This window comes from Vipera berus, assembly GCF_964194415.1.
Source record: "Vipera berus genome assembly, chromosome: 3".
Taxonomy (NCBI): Eukaryota; Metazoa; Chordata; class Lepidosauria; order Squamata; family Viperidae; genus Vipera; species Vipera berus.
The window spans coordinates 25,796,821-25,819,573 of record NC_138204.1 but is presented as its reverse complement, the minus strand read 5'-3'; the positions used below and the strand labels follow the sequence as shown (position 1 = coordinate 25,819,573).

The 22,753-nt window shown below is 38.9% G+C and overlaps 1 protein-coding gene across 4 annotated transcripts in view; it reads right to left on the bottom strand.

Annotated features, from left to right (window-relative positions):
• Positions 1 to 1,743: 1,743 nt before the first annotated feature.
• The window catches only part of ZHX3 (zinc fingers and homeoboxes 3), a 47,237-nt gene continuing 26,227 nt past the window's right edge, over positions 1,744 to 22,753 (bottom strand). For all 4 annotated transcript variants that reach the window (XM_081322591.1, XM_081322592.1, XM_081322594.1 and 1 more), the window contains 2 exons: positions 13,422 to 16,314; positions 1,744 to 10,270 (listed from right to left, as the gene is read on the bottom strand). In XM_081322591.1, the coding sequence (XP_081178717.1) occupies positions 10,260 to 10,270; positions 13,422 to 16,170 (2,760 nt within the window). In that variant the 5' untranslated portion in view covers positions 16,171 to 16,314 and the 3' untranslated portion in view covers positions 1,744 to 10,259. The remainder of the gene's footprint in view (positions 10,271 to 13,421; positions 16,315 to 22,753) is intronic.

The window sequence follows — 22,753 nt, the reverse complement described above, 5'->3', positions numbered from 1 at the left end:
TTAAATGATACCCTTGAAATACTCTTTTAGAAAGTGTAACTTTCTAAGCGATTTAAGTGTAACAAAAAACCCAGGAAGCTGGAACATGTCTACTTTAAATAAGAGGAGATCCTGCAGATTGTATCTAAAGCATGTTCTAATTATTTTTGTCTAGCACTATAATGTTAAAACAGTTGATCGGATATTTGATGAGGATAATTGAAGTTCCCTTTTTGTTTTCTTTGTTTCTATCTAGATTATCTCTTCCACTTTGTTCTTAATTTTGTTGTTTCCTGTTTTCAATCATTTATAAACTGTCCAGAGTTGTTTGGCATTGGGTGGCATATAAACATAAATTATTATTGTTGGTCACATAGTCAGCCAGATGTTTACCCTAATTTAGCATTTTTATCTTACCTACTGAGTCCTTCACAAGGACTAGGATAGGCATTTGTGGTGGTGGTGATTATTTTCCAAAAGCACTTTCATGAATTACAATAAGTGTAGGCTAACACCATAATTGACAAGATGTTTTTGAAAAATTGTAAGAGAAGAAAGACCAATTTGAATGTAGTTTACACTGGTTACAAAAAGGCATTTGACTCCCTGCCACATAACTGGATAGCAAATTCCTAGAACTAAAAGACGTCAGTGGAAACATCGGAAGCTTTGTGCAAAAATTGATGGCACAATAGAAGACACCGTGGCTAGTCAGTGGTAATAAACTGGAGAAGTTAACATCAAGAGAGGGATCTTGGACTCCTAGTGAACAATCACTTAAATATGAGCCAGCAGTGTGCTGCAGCTGCCAAAAAGCCAACACAGGCTGCATTAACAGGGATAGAATCAAGATCACATGAAATGTTAATATCACTTTATAACACCCTGGTAAGGCCACACTTGGAATACTGCATCCAGCTTTGGTCACTATGATGTAAAAAAATATATTCAAAGAGTGCAGAAAAAAGCAACAAAGATAATCAGGGGACTGGAGGCTACAACATATAAAGAACAGTTGCTGGAATTGGGTATGACTAGTTTAATGAAAAGGACTAGGGGTGACATGATAGCAGTGTTCCAAGATCTCGGGCTGCCACAAAGAGGGAGTCAAGCTTTCTCCAAAGCACCTGAAGGCAGGACAAGAAGCAATGGATAGAGACTAATCAAGGAAAGAAGCAACTAGAACTTAGATTAGATTTAGATTTTAGATTTATTAAATTTATACGCTGCCCTCCAAGGTCCCTTCAAACTCTGTTATTCATTCCATTCCATTCTTTCAAGCACACTCACTAGAGTTGACAGACTCAATTTACCAAGGACCATAGGTGGATGTTGCAAGTACACCAAAAAGAAGAGCACTGGAAGAATATCTGAAGAACAGTAAAAAGATGTACTGAAGTTAATATACCATGAAGGTCCATTGAGTAGCAAACTGATCTATAAGAAAGATGCATTTAAATGCTATCAACCCTTTATTCCTTCAGTAAGAATACTAAAATCCCACGCCTACCAACTCTGCATTCAGTATGTTGCAATGAGAACTAGACAGACTCTGATTATATCAGTCTAATTTGGCTCTCTCCTAGAGTTTGGAAAGCTGTGTATAGCAGACAGAGGTCCCCATTTTTCAAATCCACTTGTAAATACACTGATGGTGATTTTGTGACAGGCAGCTCAAGGTAACCAACTGCCGTATTCAAAATGATTACTACTCAGACCTCCCCCCTCCAAAAATCCCATTTCATCAAGAAATTCAGAAAGCTGTTTATTTCTCAATTGTTTATTTAAGACAAAACCAGTAAGGTCTCATTTCATCAAAACGTATAAGCAAGCCGTTCCCACCCTCACAGCCACATATACAAAATGAAGGGAAACTTGCCGCAGTTCACTTCGCAGAAGTGGCATCGTTGCTGAAAAAGAGCCAGCGCCATATTTGCCAGGCGCCGGTTATTTCTTGCAGGAGAAATACATTAGCATTACTCACATTAACAGCTTCAGTCTTTTCTTCAAAAAAGTTTTACCAAAAGTACAAAAATTAGTTGATTTTTGTCATAAGTTTGTAAATTAATCCTAATCCTATATAAACAGAAGTTTGTACTAGCCCAGCCCTACTTACAATAGTTTTCCTATCATCAGCCTGGGAAGCTAAAGAGCTTAGCCAGTCTGCTTAGTGAGATAATTTTACAAAGGATGAAAAAAGCTTTATCCATCTTTCTTCAGAAAGCATCCTAAAAACAGATGGTATCTACAAAGCTCTCCAAAAGCACCTGTAAGTGATATTTATCCCAGTTTATCCTAAACAGATAACATTGTTGGGGAAAGCGAGGGGGATCTGTGTAAGATTGGGTGTAGGGGGATGGGGGTGGGGGAGAGAGATAATTCAGTATTCTGCAATTTTGCTTTGGGATACTTTTCACTTACAGTATTTGTAGCCTAAGAATAGAGCTTTCCTGATGATTAACAACATTAGGGCACCTGGTTTTAAAAAGGAAAATAAGTTTTGAAAAGTATTCAGTAAAACTGATCCTGGGCACATATCTAGAGTTTTGGGGATTTTTGTTTCGAAAAGGCATGTTGCAACTTTAGGGGAATCCAAGAGTACTTATGCAATATCTAAAGAACAAATGCAAATCTAGGCGGACATATTGCATATAGATCCAGTTCTTGGCACGTCTAAGCAATGATGGTTTGGTAGACCTGTCCAAGGTTTATAATTCCAGTTGACTAAACTTGTTCTATTTAAAGGCAGCACATACAGTATACCTAAACCAATCAGCTCTTATGAGATGGAGAACTACTGTAGAATAGGTTCGACCATGTCCATCTGGCCCAGATGTTCTGCTCAGACTGTCTTTTGTAGCACATACCTATACTATTTTGACCTTTTAATGGAGAGGCTGGGACCAAATGGTGACTAATTGAAAATTTGTGTGCTCCCTCATTCCTCCTCCTATATCTAAATCTTATCTAGTGTTGGGAAAACCACCTAGCACTTTCTGAGGCTAGATTCTTTGCAAACAAAATAAACAGATGCCCTTGTGGACAGAACTTAACTCTGTAAATCTCATGCACACCAGCTTGTGATTAACCATTTTACAATGTGCTATTTCTATCCCAAAAGGGTGGATGAACTGAGTCTAAATTTAAAGCAAAACAAAATAAAAACAGTCTCAGGAACAGATGAAATTAATGATAAAAGTATGACTATAATAAATACCACATGAAGAGACAATGTGTGCCGACTGAACAAATTCCAATCCCCTTCTAAAACATTTTGCATTCTGGTTCAGAATTTCCCCACAGCCTCACATTTCATCTATCCCTGTGCCTGTTTTATTTGGAAAAGAAAATCACAAGGAGTGAAAAGAAGCCCCTTCGAGGTTTCAAATGATGGCAAAGTCACATCTGGAACACTGCATATGTGTGTGATCAGCCTGATATCAGAAATGGCCCACAATGACTCTGGGTGTAACACGAGACTGTCATGTTTGAAACATTTAAAAAGAGAGACATATGGAATGTCACACTTGAGCCAATTTATATTGTGTATTGCCTCACCTCACAGCTTGAGAAAAAGGCTGGGCAGGCCAGAAAGCAAGTCCTATTTTATAGAAAACACTGAAGAAAATCCATCCAGTGATTTTAATGTAGTCTAAACTTTAAGCAACACCACCAGGTTTTGCTGTCTCTGTTGTATTCTCAAGTAGCAACCTAATAGAACTGTTCCAAATGTTGATGAAATAATTGCTTACTTCGGTCCTGGTGAAAACGACACTAGAATTCTTGGAGTTACTGAGGCAGGTTTGTTTGGTCCAAAGTATGTCCCTGACTACACTCGGCTGTGTTTTGTTCTGATACATGACTCTTAACCTGTATGTGCTCCCTAACAATTTGCACTGCATATTGTATGCAAAATATTGCCATCGCTCAACGAAGGTGGGGTTTTCTCCCCATTTAAAATTAAATAATCAAAATCATGATGTAAAAGTCTATATGAACCTGGCAGCTTCCATATAACTTTTTGGACCCACCTAAAATTAGGAGCAATAGGCCAACCACTGCCATATCTCTAAAATTCTAACTCTTCTAACCAAAACATTTTAATAGTCTTACAAAAATGAAAATGGAAAAAAAATAATTTAAAAATTTGGTTCTTGAAAAAGTATCTGACTTTTCCATTTACTGTATTTATTTGATTTATAGGCCGTTTGACTTCTCAGTGACTCTGGGTAGTTAATTTTTTTTAAAAAAAAATCTGACATATTAAAATACAACCAACTGGAGAAGCAAAAACTCCAGAACAAAACCCAAAACAGACGAGACCAAAAGAAAACGAAACCGAGATGCACCAGACCAAAAGACAACCACTCTGATCCCAAGTATTGGGAAAATAAGTAGATTTTTAGTGATTTTTTGAACAACAAAAAAGATAATAGTGACCAAATATCTGAAGGAAGCATCATTCCAAAAAATAGGAATTGCAACAGATGAGGTGTGCTTCCTTGTTTCCCAAGGTGATATTCTTTAAATGATGAAACACAGAACATCCCCATCTTGAGGGACCATAGTGGGTGGATGAGACAATTGTAGATAAGAGGCCTCAGCCAGGACTATCCCTTAAAGGCCTTTAAAGTTGATAACCAGCATCTTAAATTTAACCCAGAAGCCAAGTGTTAACCATGAAGCATCTGGATCACATGCATATAAGATAGCACCTCTGTCACTGTTTGGGCTGCTGCATTCTGGATCACCTGTAGCTTCCATATGGTCTTCAAAGGCAGTTCCATGTAAAGTGTGCTACATTAATCCAATCATGAGGTAAGTAGGGCATGAGTGAGTGACTGAAGAAATGTACCAGTGCAAAGGCCCTTTTGACCACAACTTCTATTTACTCTGATTTATTTATTCAATTTAATGAATCAAATGCAATACAAAAATTGTTATTAATTGGATGTTAATATTAATTAGCACCAAGGATTCAGGTTATTTCATAATTAACTTTTGTTTGATTGGGTAGATCTACCATGTCCATATTCCAGCCAAAATCATGTTTCCTTTAACCGGGATATAATTACTTACAGTAATTTAAATACACACCAATTTAGCTCATTATTCTCTAAAAATATTCCTGCAACATGTCGTCCAGTTCTGTTGGCTCAGGAACATAAGAATTGTACTCTAACCTGTAGGAAGGGCACAAGGCTGAGAGAGGCAGGCCAATGTCGCTAGCAGTACTGTTCCTATATTCTTTGAATTACAAGCACAATTTTGGTCGTAAGTCATTGTGGCTGTTAAACAAGATGCATGGGGCACTTGCAGCATGGGGCCCTTGGAGCCAACCTGGCTGCAAATGCCCCTTACTGCAAACACCCTGTGCCAAAATCCCACTTGGCTTTCAGCACAAACTTTTTCAGCTAGTATCTTTCAGAGCGACAGGGTTGCTTAGCAAACAGACTCCACCCTGCATGGGGTGAAATCAATCTGGCAGGCAGCCCTTCCACTTTCAAAGAGGCTGGCTAAAAAAAAGTCTGTCTCCAAAATGGTTCTCGATGGACCTTTTCTTCAGCCAATCCCCAGGATCCAGAGGAAGTGATATCAACAGCCGGCAGCAGCTTGCAACTTTCCCTGCTGGCTTTTACATTGACTTTTGGCAGGGAAGATTTTAAGTGCCAATCACAATTGTGGAGCTCTCGGAATAAGTTAAACCCAGATCACAATCATATGACTGCAGGGTGCTGCAATAGCTATACTTTTGGGCACTGGACATAAGTCCCTTTGTTCAGTGCTGTTGTAATTTTGAACAGTTGCTGAATGATTCTGAAGCAAGGGCTATCTATAGTTATCCAGTTTCTGGCTTGGGTCTTTCAACCCTTCTTAGAATGCAAGGGACTGACCTAGAATATTCAAAATGCGAGCAATGTAATCTACCACTGTACCAATTTCTTTATATACTTAAATCTAACTCAGTACTTGATCTTGTCATGTAAAGCCTTATGTATTGTTGTGTGGCTTCCTGTGACAAGAAATGCTGCTGCAAAACCACTGAGAAGAGATCAAAATCTACCCTTAAAATTCTGCTTCAAAACTGCACTTTTTGCTAGACAAAGAAACCAAGATAATGCATTTACCATAGATAATTTCCTATTAAGTAATACTGTCTTGCACATCCAAAGCCTGGATGTTAAATGAATTTGAGCTGCATAGATTCTGCCAGGTCATGGTTGTACAACCTCCCTGGATGTAAGACAGATAGATATATTGATTGATAGATAGATATGCAGTAAGGGCTCACTGGAATATACATGTAAGAAATAAGTTATTGGTTCAAGTAAATGTATCCTATCCATCATAATCTGTACATTTGTTTATTCAGTGAATCCAAGTTATCAGACTGCATTTCAACCTAGGTCAGTGCCACTGTTGGACTCTGCACTGTTTTAGGATCAAAACTAGTTGTTACATGTAAGCAAGTGTCTGTACTACTGATTTATTACTTCCATTGTGTAGCAACTTTATCACAAGCAAGCACATGACACACTTCCCTATGCCAGAAATACTTTGATACTTCTGTAAGACAGATGTCCATTTAATTATGTTTGCTATCTTCACTCTGATCTCTTCTGCCCAAAGTTAGGGCAGAAATTTATGTCCTGCAATTCATGCACATGGTTTTAAATTTGCCACAAAGCCTGGCCGCTTTGATCCAACCAACATGAGATATTGAGTTGCTCCAATATCAATGGCTCTTGTTTTCCAAATAAACCAGGTTGAGCACCATGCTGCCTTCCTTGAATAAAAATGCTGCCTTCCTTGAATAAAATCTGGAGATAGCTAATTTGAACATGCTTGCAATGCTTTAAATGCATCCCAAATGCATCCTCAAAGAGTTGAGTGGATTTCCCAATTACACAGTCATCTGTGTATGTATGATTTTTATATGGATGCTATGAATAAACTAACTGAACATATGTACTTTGTATATATTGAAAACAAACCAGCATGTTTGGAGAGAAAAGAGAGAACTGCTCCTCTATCAATTCCACTGAACTGACCAACATTGCTTTTTCATTTGGAAACTGCAGGTCTGTTGTCATTCCAGTGGAAATAGCTCATAAATGTCTGTAGTTGTTCTCTGATGGTTTTCCTGTAAAAACAAATTGGGTCCCACCTCCTACTATTCCAGCTCCTATCCATTAGCAAGGGTAACTTGCTCTGAGCAAAGTCGTTTTCAATTTCTACAAGTAACACATATTTTGAAAAAAGCCAATAGAAGTAACAGGTAGATAGATCTTGGCACTCCTGCAATACAAGAAATCTTCTGGAGACTTCCCACACTTAGAAGCCAAATTCTTTGTTCTCAAAGACGTGCATGCTAGTTTGGTTCCCTCAAGAATAAATATCAGATAACAAGTCGCCTTTGTAGAAAGACATCTGTGAGCCATGGATAGCTTTTAAACATGGTAAGGAGGAGAGCTACAATTATATTCTTCTTTCAGCATATGGATTTATCTGTGCAATTAAAGAAAGCCAAATTAAAATGCATTTGAACAAAACATTTTTTTTCCTTGAAGAAAGACAGATTAGGAGAAGTGACATCAAACATGAAAGAATATAAAGTTTTTATACCTGAAACAGTGTATGTGCATACATGTACACTTTCTGGTTTTGCAGCATCAATGGTGGCATTTTAAATTTTTTAAATAAGTTTTAGCATACTTATTTCCATCCTGACAGTCCCTTGCTAAACTGAACTCAGTGGCAAATAATATATTGTACACATGTAGGTTTGCATAACACATCCTAAGGCTTCTTGAGAAAAAAAACTAAAAAAGACAAATACAAGAACCTTTCCCCATCTGATGCCTCCCAAATAGGTTGCATTAGAACTCACCTCTTCTACAACCTATAGTACCAAACTGGGAAAAACTACCCTAGACTCAAATAAGTGGATTACAACTCCCAGAATTCTCAGCAATGGTCACGCTGGCCAGGGAAATCTGGAATTTGAACATATATTTAGAATGTTTCCAGGGTTTGTAGAAGCTGATTTAAGGCAAGTTAACCTTTTTGGGAAAAAAGACCATCAGGAGATGGATCTGACCGAAACCAGGCTCTACCCACCAGAACTCTGGGAAACTGTAACGCCACCAAATGAACCATCTAAAACATTTCTTATCAACAGTAATTAGCCCTATCATGTTATATTCTAACTTTCCACATTATTAAAATAATTTAGTAGTATTTTTTCCAAAATAATGAATAGTGAAGACAAAAATGCATGCCTATTACAAGTATATATGTTTAAGTGTATTATGAACTTAGCAAAGCTTGAAGCTTTTCAGGTTTTTTTCTAGCTTATGAATAGCCAGAGAAAGCAGTAAAGGTTAAAAATACAGACAGTGCACTTTCGTGATGCAAGTGCTGGAATCCAATACAATTCTGATCTATATGTAAAAAAAAGAAATTGTGTAAACTGCAAACTGAATGCTTTCCTGATCACAGCTATTTGAGAGGGTTATATTTTCCTGTTACAGTATTGATAAAATTAGCAAATGTATTTGCAATTAATAATAAAACAGGCAGAGTTTAGCATTTACAATCCTGAAAACTCAGCAAAGTTAATAACTAAATTTGGGGACTAAGGGGTACCTTTTCAAATCAGAAAATGTTACAGGGCTCATGCTTAATGAACATCTGCTAATAGATGACATCCACGAGGGTGTTTTTATTTTTATGATGTGTTGTTTTCTCTCTCACACACACAAAAGACCTAAATTTCAACCCTTTTGGTTTCTGGAATGCATTAAAAGAAACATTCATTTGCTTCTATGCACATGAAATTTGATTAAGATTGTTATAGTACCCAATTTCATTTTGTAATTTTATGCACGAAATTAGAAATACTATTCACCAGAGCCTTCCCTATCTGTACACTATTAAAATTCTCATTGCATTTATCTGTTTGTTTGTACACTCAAGTTAGCCCAAATCGTGCATTATGCAAGTTTTTAAATCAAGGTACACATTAAAGAATATGTAAAATAATGCAGAAGCCATTACTCCTGTGGAACTGAAATGTCCACGATTTCAGACCATTTTTTTCACAAAGTTGTGTTATTGCAGAATCCTTGCATCATGTGATCATGATTTCTGACTTTCTGCCAGCTTCCCACAAGCAAAGTCTATGAGGAAGATGGCAGGAAATCAAAAGTTGTTCCTGAGATCCCTGGTTTTTTTGCCTTCCTGTGGTCATTATGACTATCTGTTTAGGTAAATAAATATTGATCTATTGAAGTTCATTTGAAACTACAATTATTTTACCATCTTCTCCTTAAATGATCATGTAGACATCTAGCACTGGGGTAAAAAATATATGGTCAACCTAAAATTTAATGCTTATTCTGTCACACAAGGCTGTACCACCTTTCTTGTAAAGGATGACACAATAGGTCACAGATTGTCTAGTGACATAACACCACTGTATGTAAGGAAGCTGCATTGATTTTTTGGGATTTACTCTTGGAGAAGTGAACATAGACTGCAACCTCTATAGCAAATCCTCAGTTCAATGGCTCTCAGTTTGATAGATTTTACACACAACAGAAAATGGTTTCAATCCTTCAGAATGGTGATTTTGCTGCAAATGATTGCATTTACATCATTTCCAATATTGCAGATTACCTAAATGACAAATTAGGTACCAACCACCACCACGAATGACATCAATTCAGGTATCAACAGCCTCTGTTTATGCTCAAAAGGCCTGTTAGATCAAGGTTTTTACTGTATTTTTAAAATCTGCAAAATCTAGAGATTAAAATGTAAAGAGAATACAGTAAATGCAAAGATGGAGCATTCAGAGAACAAACACCGAAAATATTTAGAATATGTTGTACAAATGATAGCTCATTTCTATAAAAAAAAGAGAATGTTTAACACAATTTTTCAGATGCATGATTCAATGCAGTGAGGCTGGTTGCTGGCATTAACAAGCTGGTTCCATATGAATATGAAGTTCAAAAGACAGTGTCCACTAATTGAAGCCTGAAGGCAAATATCTGGTGAACACTCTCCTAAATTATAAAACAGAATACTAGACTTCCCACAACCCAAACCTTACAGTTTTCTTTATTGATGTCTTCCCTGCGACCTCCAAATTCAAATTGTGCTTCATGAAAAGAACATCTTGGCATTACAATCTTCAACAAAGATTCAGAGTGACCCACAGCTGCTAGGTTTTTACAATGTTGGCCGACTGTTCAAGCGAAGGCAGTGGTGGTTCAGTCCATTTCTGAAAGCAACATATACATGTGTCACAATGTGTTCTACAGTATTGGATGAATTAGCAAGCAAAGGGGCCAAGAGAGACAACTGGGGGGTGGGGGAAGTCACCATGACCTCAACTGCTCTGAGAAAAAGGAGAGAGTTTATGGAAAATTGTGCTTTAAAACCAAGGCCTCATATTATGGAGGGGGTGGTTATTTTTTTTTCCTCAGCTGCGTTTCCAAACTTGTAATCCCTGCTTGATTTTTGCTTCTTACTTTTCCATCTTCAAACCCTAAAAATTTGCAGTTCTCTTAACTAGTGGATCATTTCTACTTTATTTCAAATTCAGATCCTAAATCCTATACAATTCTAATTCCATAATTCAGTACTGAATTATATATGCATTCCTCTTTCTATCCAACAAGATTTACCTTAAAACCCATCTTTGTTATTATATCTCTAGCTGAATTCTCTAACGATTCAACCACTCATATTCATGTCACCCCAGATTCTCTCTTTTTCTTCTCTTTTTATTGTCTCCCTGTAGTTGAAACTTCAATTGTTGTTAGAATGTGCTATTACAAATTGTAATATACAAATTAAGGATTAAAGATCAAATGATTTACAGACAGTATTTATATAGTCTCTATTCAGACACTCCTGTCACATGAACAATCATATGGAAAGCAGCAACTAAACCCCAGATTCTTCCCGACCCTCCCAAATAACCATTCAAGGAGAGAGATACAGAAGAGGATTCTCCATGCTACTGGGGGCCAGTAGACACATTTCACACGTTGAAAGCATAACATGGACTCAAAGTGCTCGTCACTGTGGACCTGATCAGTTAAAGACATTTTTTCAGAAGACAAAGTGATAATTTTGTTGCCTGACATCCATTCTTCCCTTCCTGAAGATGCTCAAAGTTTGCTTTTGTCGTTTTGGAGGAGAAGTTGGCACATTTCCAGGTTCTGTGCTGTTCTCACCAAACTTTTTTTATTTTCCAAGAAAGTAATGGGCATTCTTGGAAATAAAAATCACTAGAGGCAGATGATTTGCTTTGCAGCATGCCAGTTTTCTCTTGTTTTCTTCAAAATAATAATAATAATAATAAAATAATGTTATTTTAGAGGGTCTAATGAGTGTTGAAAGGAAATGAGTATAACACAAAGGCACTAATGTAAAGCTCTTCTTTTCCCTGTGTTGAAGCCTCATTGTTCACATGTTCACATCACTGGGAGAATTTGGATATACATAACAGAAGCCTACAAATATTGCCTTACCAAACACACTTTTAGCAAGGATGAAGAGATGGCTGAACCAGTGCAATTGTTAAATATGAAAAGGGAATGCCCACACGGAACTTTAGCCTTGGTGGAGCAGTGGGCTAATGCCTCCTTAAGTAACACCAGCTGCCTGCAATTAGTGCAGGTTCGCATCCCACCAGGCTCAAGGTTGACTCAGCCTTCCATCCTTCTGAGGTAGGTAAAATGAGGACCCAGATTGTTGGGGGCAATAAGCTGACTTTGTAATAAATTGTTGGGGGCAATAAGCTGACTTTGTATATGCCTGCTTATTAGGGCGAAAGCCCTAATAAGCAGGCATATACATAGAATTATTATTATTATTATTTATTGCATTTATATACCGCCCTTTCCCTGAGGACTCAGGACGGTTTACAGGGAGTTAAAAATCAAACATACAAAAGTTAAAAAACCAATTTAAAAAAGATTAAACCAACCCTGTACAATTAAAAACCCCAATTAAAATAAATTTCTCCTCAGCCTGGGCCCGAGAGCTCAAAGAGCCAGGTCTTCAGGCCCCGGCGGAATGATCGGAGGTCGGGGGCAGTCCTCAGCTCCACTGGCAGCTGGTTCCAGAGGGCAGGCGCCCCCACTGAGAAGGCCCTATCCCTGGGTGTCACCCGCCGGCAATCTCTTACCGGCGGGACCCTGAGCAGACCCTCCCTGTGGGAGCGCACTGGGTGAAGGGCATTTGATGCCGGCAGCAGGTGTTCCCTCAAATACCCCGGACCCAGGCCATGTAGGGCTTTATAGGTGATAACCAGCACCTTGAATTTCACCCGGAGGGCAACCGGAAGCTAATGCAGCTCGCGGAGTAGAGGTGTTACATGGGAGTATCGGGAAACCCCCATTACAAAGCCGCTGGGCGAGATCATTCGTGGCTTCGGGGTGGGGTATCATCAGTACGCTGATGATACCCAACTTTTTCTTTCCACCCCGAACCAACCCAGTGATGCCCTCGCCGTGATGTCCCGGTGCCTGGAGGCGGTTCAGGTCTGGATGGGGAGAAACAGGCTTCGTCTCAATCCCGCCAAGACTGAGTGGCTGTGCATATCGCCATCTCGGGCTAACCAGGTTATTCCACCTCTAACGATGGGGGGTGAGGTGTTACCCCCCGTTGATAGGGCTCGCAACTTGGGCGTCCTCCTGGATTCACGACTCAATTTTGAAGACCACATAGGAGCCGTGATCAGGGGGGCTTTTGCACAGGTTCGCCTGGTGCGCCAGTTGCGTCCCTATCTGGACCGAGACGCCCTACGCCCTACGCACAGTTACTCATGCGCTTGTGACCTCCCGTTTGGACTACTGTAACGCTCTCTACATGGGGCTGCCCTTGAAGACCACTCGGAGGCTTCAACTGGTGCAGAATGCGGCCGCATTCAATGTGCTAAGCACATTGATTTGTGCTTTAAATTGTAAGCCGCCCTGAGTCTTCGGAGAAGGGCGGGATATAAATGGGATTAAATAAATAAATAAATCTATCAAGAAAACAAAGGTAAACAAACAAATTGCTGTTTAGATTTCCATCCAAACTACAATTATCCCAAAATTAGGACTTCAGACAACCTCAATGGAACACAAATGACTTTGTTACTCTTATAGGAATGGGGTAACTTTTATTGCCCTCCACTCAGCATAACAGAAAATAATCATAAAGCATATAAAGAAAGCAATGTCTTAAGATAGCTTAGGATCCTGTTTTCATTCCTCTTTCCTATTAATCCTTTTTTTAAAAAAAGAGCAGCAAATTATCTCATAATAGTTTTGTTCATTTCCCCACTGTTTTGTTTAAATGCATTTCTTATGTAGTAGTTTAACAAAAATAAGGCCAAGTTAACAAAAACATTAATGAAAAAATGCAAAACCACTCACCAGAATGTATTGCAGGCAGATGACTATCGGTATCTCCAAATTCTGAGCTTCCATCTTGACCTCCAGGTTCCCAAGATTCACTGTTCTCAGAAACTTCAGAAAAAGTATCGTAAGTTTCCTTTTGACTATGGGCTGGATCACCAAGACTTGGGGACCGACTATCACTTCCTGCATCAGATCCTGCTTTGCTTTCTTCCCCTAGCCTTTCAGCAAACCACAATTTAACCTGCGAGGTGGTCATCTGAGTCCTTTCACAGAGATCTTGGAGATCATCTTCATATAGAACCTTGTTCTTTTGAAAATAGTCTTGGAGGACTTCCTGGCTGACCTCGGTGGAAATTGATAGGCCTTTGGGGAAAATACCTTTTTTGTAGTTTTCATACCACCTCAGATTTCCATTTTTTAAACCATAGCGGCTGTCTCCAAACCAGCGAATTACTTCAACCCTGGGAAGTCCAGTCTGACAACATATTTGGTCATACTGTTCATTAGTAGGACGTTGTGTCTTTACAAACAATTGCTTAAGCAAATGCCTCTGCTGAGCAGTCTTTTTAAAGCTGAGCCTGGGTTTCTGTGCCCTGCTAGGAGAATTCTCTCTTGTTGCTTGGGCACCCGAAGCTGCCAACTCACTTTTCCCTTCTGATTCTGTCACCTTAAAGTTTCTAAGGTTGATTTTTATTGGGTTCACTTTACGTTCACCTGGTATTTGAGAACTCCCAGCTTCATCCAGGGAACCATTTTCACTTGATGCTCTGCAGTCATCCAAATCCTCCTCCTCTTCTATGGACTCTTCCTCAGCATCCTCATCTGCTGGTCGTTTTCTTTCTTTGTCTGCTTGTCTTTTTCTTTGCTCTGAGAACCAGCTGTCAATCTCTCTCCTTGTCATTTTAGTTTCGCTTCTCAGACGGTCTACTTCCTCCTCTAAAGGGAAGGGATTTTGTGCAAAGCTGCTTTCCAAAGCTCTGAGTTGTTCTGGGGCCCTTTCCTTATATTTTGCAGTGGTGAAATCAGGGGTCTGGTGCCAGGATTGCCGACGTGCTGGTGTGTGAACAGGTGTTGCTGCTGATGTGGAAGTTAACCCTGTGGTTGTTTTTGGTGAAGTGGTAAAGGTAATTTCAGGTACAGAGTCTATTATTATTGTGCTATCCCCACCAAGCACATATTTGTTGCCTCTTATATTTCTATAGTGATACCTCCTATCACTAAACCACTTTCGAACATCCCTGATGCTAAGTCCTGTGATTTTTGTTAGACGCTCAACTTCAGTTTGGCCAGGGAACTGATTCTTACAGAAACTCTCTTTCAGTGCAGACAACTGTTCATAAGACTTCTTATTTTTTAATAAGTTAGGATCTAAGAATGCTTGTGAAGAGATGTTTGGGCAAGCAGAAAATTTTGATTGAGCAGCACTACCTACCTTCACAGTTGACGCAATACTGGAAGCTGACACAGTGGTTGGAGGCTTAGCTATCTGGGTCTTTGGAATGGAGTTTACAGCTATTGCATGAGATGAAGTTGTTCCCTGAAGTCCATTAGTTATTATTGGTTCAGTGACTAGCATACCACTTGCTCCTTCAGGCTTTCCAACTGAATGACCAGGCAAACTGGCCTGAATGAGATGATGAACACTACTAGGACTTGCAACTAAAGGTGTATTCAACACTGTAATAGTGGATTGGGGAACAGACTGAATCACAGTGTTAAACATTTTTTTCCGTGCATCTTCTATCTCCTCAGGTGACCAGCTAATACCCTGTTTCAACCTCTGGGCTGTAAACCAGATTTTCAGCTGCTCCTCTGGATACTTGGTCACAACAGTCAAGTAGCAAAGTTCAGCTTTGGTAGGGTAAGGAAACTTATGAAAAGAGTTTTTAAGAAAACTGTTAGAATCCATTGCTGCATTGTAAGTTGGAATACTACTCAAGGGAATCATTACCTTAGGGAGGGATTTTGATGTTGGCAAATGCTGGTGAACTTGTGCTTGCTGTTGCAGTTGCACAAGTTGGGTTATGCCTGCTTGTAAAACAGGTATATTTCCAACTACTGACCCATTTACAACAGAGGTTGATTTGATAGATTGGCTAACCGGCATTGATCCATTGGTAAATGACAGCTCACCTTTTGTCTCTACATCCCTGATTGATTTACTAGATATATTTTCTTTCAGTGTGTGGATTTTTTTTTCTGGTTTTGTTTTCATTATCTTCATAATAGGCGTTTTGGTAATAATAATTTCAGCTTGACTATCCTGACTTTCCTCAGGAATCTCCCCCAAGTGGTCCTGACTAGCACTGATGATATTTCCAGTAGTCTGTTCCACAATCATGTGGTTAGCTTGTTTCACTACATTCCAGATTAAGTTTGTTTCTCCATTATGGTGCTCTGCATTGTGATGAGAAAGATCATCATGGCTCTTTACCAAGAAATTGCATTTCACACACAAAAAGGAAAGATCTTTACTAAAGTCTATGTGGTCAGAATCAAGGTGACTAAGGAACTGATTAATTTCTTGAGTAGCGAAATTGCAACCTGTACATCTATAAGAAGTGCTGTCTATAATTCCATTGTGTCCATTGGACAAGGTCCCACAACCGTGATTAATAACAGTGGTATCACAATTAGGTAGAGTACTGGGAATAAATGTTTGATGAGTTCCTTCATCATTTACTCCAACTGAAGTTGATTTCTGTGGTGCCAACATTTTTGCCGGTATCATGCAAGGTGTTGTAGATTTCCTTTTGCTGGCCATTATTGCAACCAGTGAATACAATCAAAGCTTAGTAGGCAAATATTATTTTGTGAATAAAGTTTGCAGAGTAAATTTAAGCAAATCCATGATCCCAGATATAGGTATGTCAAGAACTGGAACAACCACTTGGGTCTGCCATTGAATCTAAAAAACAAAGGAACAGTATGTTAATCAAAGACTATGAAATCCTTACACAAGTATAATCATACAGCTTTTATTTCTCAATCATATAAGCATACTGAATCAAGTTGCTTTTCTAGAATTCAAATCAGAACCAAATACAAAACAGATTGCCAAACTAAATGCAAACGATGATGCCTTAGGATTTTCCACGAGCAACACTCTAGTTTGTAGGCACTATTTCTACGTCAGCATTCAGTAACCTTTTAGACTGTGTTGACCTTCTGTCCTCAACAGCCCCAGCCAGCATTATCAGTGGTAATCTTAACATCTAAAGGGAAACTGATTTGTACCCCATGCCACACTTTAGTAAAAGAAGTATGGACCCAATATGTTATCTTTAGAACATTATACTGTTGGCTCTTCTATGTGGAGCCCTGTTGTGCAGAAGTAAGCCAGACCATCAGATGCATGTCCCATAGACCACAGACTTCCTCAAAGCACATTCCTCTGCCTCCAATAGGAACCTCTTTGTCAGATAGATCCCTATCGGGACCCTACCATTCTGGAGGGAAGGATGCTTACCTTGGCACACAGCAAAAAGAGATTCCTTCCCATCCCTTCTGTAGAGAAAAAACCTTTACCTTTAAAATCCAAGAAAGAAGCCATGTACCAGAGCTAGGAATGGAACTAAGAAATATTACACTAATTAAGTTTCAATCTACACGAATCTGAAAGATCCAGAAAAGCAAGCAAGAAATGTTTACTTCAAGAATCTGTTTATTTCCAAGGAATATGTATTACGATGGAGCTAGAAATATTGCATAAGATTAATTTTAATTGGGAACACATATGAGTAGGTTTTATGTCTCCATTATCCCTGATATATATTTCCCTGATGGATCCTTAGCAATCGTCTTAGGTAACTGTCCAATATCGTTTCATAGTCTACTTAGAATTAGAGTTTTTTTCCATTGGCAATTCTCTTGTCTATGACCTTGTCTATGCCCTGTTTTTATTTCCTCCATGCGATTGTTCTGCATGTGGCTAAAGTTTTTTTTTTTAAAAAAAAAGAACGTTTACTTTTCCGTTTCCCCCTTTTCCCCAGTTAATTTTGTCTATATTTTATGAGATTGTTCATAAAAGAAAGGAAGGCTGATTTCCTCGTGCCACAAGACGGCACTATGAAAATTATTTTATTTTTTGTTGTTTTTTTCTTCCTTTGCCAATAAGGCAAAGGTAAAGTATAATAGGCTGCTAGTGCCCAGTCTATTTCAGATACCAGGGGAATGGTGCCAGGTTAAAGCATCCCCACATAAGATATGTGGTTGCAACAATTAACTCTACTAAAAGGCACAAGTAGAACCAATGTGGGGGTTTCTGGCAGGGGAGGCTTAAAATAATTTAGTGATGCGCAATTAGGAAGGGGGAGATTGTAGACTGCATGAAACGAACCACACAGTGTATAAAAATGAGTGGGAGCAGGAGAAAGGAAAAAAGTCACAGAATAATGAAGTTGGAAGGGACGCTGGAGGTCTTCTAGTCCAACCCCTTGCTCGAGCAGCAAACCTTATTCTACTCTGGACAAACGGTTGTCCAATCTCTTCTTGAAAAACCCCAGTGATGGAGCATCCACAACTTCTGGTGGCCAGCTGTTCCACTGATTAATTATTCTGTCTGAAAATTTATACACTGGATCTCTCTTCGATAATCTTCTACCCATTGCTTTGGGTAGAGGTCAACCCCCTCCTCTTTGTGGCAGTTGCTATTGGAAGACTGCTATCATGTCACCTCTGGCCCTTCTCTTTGCTAGACTAGACATACCTAGTTCCATTCATCATGCTGTTTAGCCTCCAGACCCCTAATCATCTTTGTTGCTCTTCTTTGCACTGTTTCTAGAATCTCAATCTCTTTTTTTGCATTGGTGTGACCAGAACTGGATGTAGTATTCTAAGTTATTGGTGCAATACAGGTAGTAACTGTTCAAAGTGACAATGGCACTGGAAAAAGTGACTTATGACCATTTTTCACACTTACAACCATTACAGCATCCCCATGGTCATATGATAAGCTCCATTAACTTGAAATGAACCCAAAAATCAAATACCCTATGACTAAACTTATAGCTGGCAGACCATTTATTTATTTAATTTATTGGTCATCCACTTCCCAAACAACTTTGGAAAGCTTCCGACAAACAACCAATCCCTCCTTTCCCCCTCCCTCCTCTTCCTCCTACCTTCCCTATCCAATGCCTCTATTGATATAAAAGATATAATTTCTCAGTGGAACAGTGTAATGTCCCATTCTAAAAAGACCTCAAATGCAATCAGGGTGTTTTGTGTTTTTTTTTAAAAAAAGGAAGTTAAATTTAACTAGACAATGGCATGTTTAATCTGAAATTTTTCAACAGCCCAACCTTATTCCCTCAGAGTTAATATTTGCTAGGCCCTTGCATCTAAAGTTAGCTTGAACTAAAGCACAGTGACAACGCATTAAAGTGTAATCGAAAGGACTGTTTGTACATTTCTGTTTCCCCTGGAACAGTTATATAATCACAGTCAAAAACCTGGCGCAGCCTCACTTCTGCAACTTGAGTTGTGTCCTAATCAGACCAATCATCACTGAATGCTTTTGATTAATAGGCTAATGGAGCTTCTGAATTTGCATAGTTGTAAGAGAACTACACAACTGAAAACAATATTACAGTTTCACAGCACAACAGACTACAGTTACTAAAACGTAGGATTGATTCACTCTAACATGACAATATGAAGTTGCTCTACAACAGAGATGTCAAACACAAGGCCCGGGGGCCGGATCCGGCCCGCGAAGTGGTTTCATGTGGCCCGCGAAGCCATCCTGGAAACAGTGAGGGAACGGCCCCCACTGCCTTGGCCCCGGCCCAGAGACCCTCCTTCTGCCAGAGACCCTCAGATCTGTCCCACTCCTGCCCAGGCCCCCATAGGCACCCTTGATGCGAACGAGGTAGAGCTGGCCACACCCACCCAGTAGGCCATATGCACTCTAGCCACGCCCACCCAGTAGGCCACGCCCACCCTGGCCATACCCACCTGGCCCCTTGAGGGCAACCGCAATGCTGATGCGGCCCTCAGTGAAATTGAGTTTGACACCCCTGCTCTACAACAAAGGAGACTACTGGTTTATCTAACTTTAGTGCGATGAATCTGAGAAACACGGGACTGGAAGAGACCACAACATTGCCTATCCTCTTAGTATAGAGATTAGAGAGCTGGACAAGAATTGCTTAAATCCCACGTTCAAATCCAGCTCAGTTATGAAGCTCGGTAGGTGGCTTTGGTTGCATGTACACTGTTTCTTATTAAATTATTTTTATTTCCTTGCCTTGGCAGTTAAAAAAAGTTTTAAATGTTTTAAATAAAACCATTGACTGGGCTCTTTAATCTTTCAATATATACATCTGTGCCAGATACATACAACGATGGACAATGCCTCCTTACCCTATTTGTGCCATTTTGCAAGCCAGGCAATGTACCCATGTAAGACACACTATTGTTTAGCCTTATTTCAAGCAATGCAATATTGAAACTGAAAGTTACAGTAAAAGTTCCATTTAATGGTACTTCTTTTTAGCAAACATCAGGGATAGTATTCATGTTTTAGTATTCAAGTTTCAGTGCTTCTATTTCTATTTCTGTTATAGAGAGGCTTAAGCCCTTTCTCCAAGCACAGAGTAACCAAACCGATAAAAATAGGAATTAATATCAAATCAAATCAACAGATTTATTCAAGGGAATACCACATTCCATGTGTTACATTCATTAGGAGGTCAATAGTACAAAGATTAAGCTGTTGGTTTTGATTTCACTTAAAAAATTAATTAGCATGTCTTCTAAGCTCCAGAAAATATTTCACATAACTCTTATTGAGATTTGTGATTTATTAATTGCTCTTCATCTTCTTCCTTTGTCTTTCATATAGGGAACAAATTTAGAGAAGTATAGCTTTCTTGCACACCCACTCAAAAAAAAGAATTAGGAACTATATAATTATACTCTATATCAGGGGTCCCCAACCCAACCCCTGGTCTGTGGACTGGCACCGGTCTGAGGCACACCAGAAACTGGGCTGTGCAGGCAGCATAAGAAAGCACGCCCCCTCCGGTCCATGGAAAAACCTCTCTCCATGGAACTAGTCCCTGGTGCCCAATACTCTATATCATTATATATGACATTTCAGGAGAGAGACTGCATATTTTATTATGCTGATATCTTATTGCAGACATCATTGGCTGTGTTGACTGGCAAGTCCACATAGGGGAGGCTACAGCTTTGTTAGCCTCCGATTTTATTTGTAATATGTGGTGGTAATAGGACTATTTCTTAAAGTAGCCATCCTGAACTTCAATGAACTTGAATATTTGGAAATGGAATTGAATACTGTTACCTCTGGCCTCTAATCTAACAAATATGACTGATATCATAAAGACACTATAAACCAGAATGCCTTCTAAATATAATTAAAATGAGTGGAAATAGTTTATAGCAACAAAGAAAAATCCTATTAAATTTCTCTGAAATCTAACTTAAAATTAGGGCATCCATCCTAATGACCAAATGAACCATTAGAAAAGAAGAAAAATGTGTTTGCATGTGACGGCATTGTGCAAACTCTGGCTCTGAATTAATTTCAAATTAACATTGGTATCAGTAAATATCCAGTTGTGCTTTGTAGACGGCATCCAGTTTTAAAAATGTCTAATTGGCTTATACTAAAAGAGAAGCTTAATGAATACAGTATTCACATTTATTTTTCAAATCAATGTAGATTATTTTATTCTTTATTTATTCCTTCAAGTCAATGTTGACGTCCGGTGACTAACTGGACAAGCCCCTCAACAAGATGTCAGAAGTGGCTTACTTGTTTCTAGGACTGAAAGAGAAGAATTGGCCCAGGAACATCCAGTTGGCTTTGTGCCTAAGATGAAACTAGAACTCACAGTCTCCTGGTTTATAGTCTGGTGCACCTTAACAATACACCAAACTTGCTTTCAAATTATCATTTTGATTAAATCCATTTAACAGAATTCTTTAGCAGTGTATTTTTGTCTCTAAAACTTAGTGGTATCAGGCCTCAAGTCTCCCGACTATTCAAAAGTCGTTCCCCTGCAGTAACTTTTGCAAACATTTTTGGTTGAGCCAGTTCTAGATCTTTCTCTGCAATATAATCTGAGAGGTTATTTCAGCTTGGCTTATCCCATCCAAGAAGGCGTACATATCAAACTGTGGAAAACATCCAATTTGTAAGTTTAGTTGGTGACCTATTAATGTACTTTGAATTTGATTTTGAATATATGCACGATTTGCAGTTCCTCTATGCCATAGAGAGTTGTAAATGTATCAAACCCAACATAAGAAAAACATTGAGCTTTCAAATTTTCCTCTTTATTTTCCTTAGAGCCTTTTATCACGTTTCCCCACCCTCTTCACAACTTGCAGGTTTACAGCTATGTGTTCATTGAATCACTGAACTGGCTCATTCTTATAACAGAACAAACTGTACCACACTGAGAACGGAGCTGGCAGGGCTTTAACAAAAGATTCTCTTTCTACTTTTGGCAATATTTCTAGAGGCAAGATATAAAATGTCAAGGGAGGTCAAGTCAAGCAGCAGGTGTAAACTTCACAAAGGTAGTGAGCAGAGGTAAATGACAGTCCCCATTTTGTTTTTTTAAGAATAAAGCTGGAAGGAAATCTATCGTTTGTAGGCCTGATGCTTCCTGGTTTGTGAATGTAAGCTGGTTGTAGAAATCACAGTTTTCTTCAAATATTGGCAGGAATGGAGGAAAAAATTATTTCTGCCAAGAAAATAACATGAAAACATATTGAGGTAGTCACAAAGACTTCAAATTTTAACATTTTCTGACAGAATGATTCAGATCTTCAGCAGGATCAGAAAACTCTTTCCAATGCTGTTATAATGTTCCTAGAACTTATACACTGTGGCAGATGGGTAATTTCAAGTCTTCCTAACCCAGACTCTAGATATTACAAAATTACAGGTAGTCTTGACTTACAACAATTCATTTAGTGACTATTCAACATTACAATGGCACTGAAAAAAGTGACTTATGACCGTTTTTCACAGTTACAACCTTTGTAACATCCCCAAGATCATGTGATCAAAATTCAGATGCTTGGCAACTGATTCATATTTATGAATTCTGTGTCCCAAGGTCATGTGATCACCTTTTGAGACCTTCTGACAAGCAAAGTCAATGGGAAAGCCAGATTCACTTAACAACTGAGTAACTAACTAATCAGCTGTAGAGATACACTTAACAACTGTGGGGCAAAACTCATTTAATGAATGTCTCACTTAACAACAGAAATTTTGGGCTTAATTGTGGTCATAAGTTGAGGACTATCTGTGCATCTTTCAAGATCCTCAGGAAGCTTAGAAAGAACCAAATTAGGGAAAG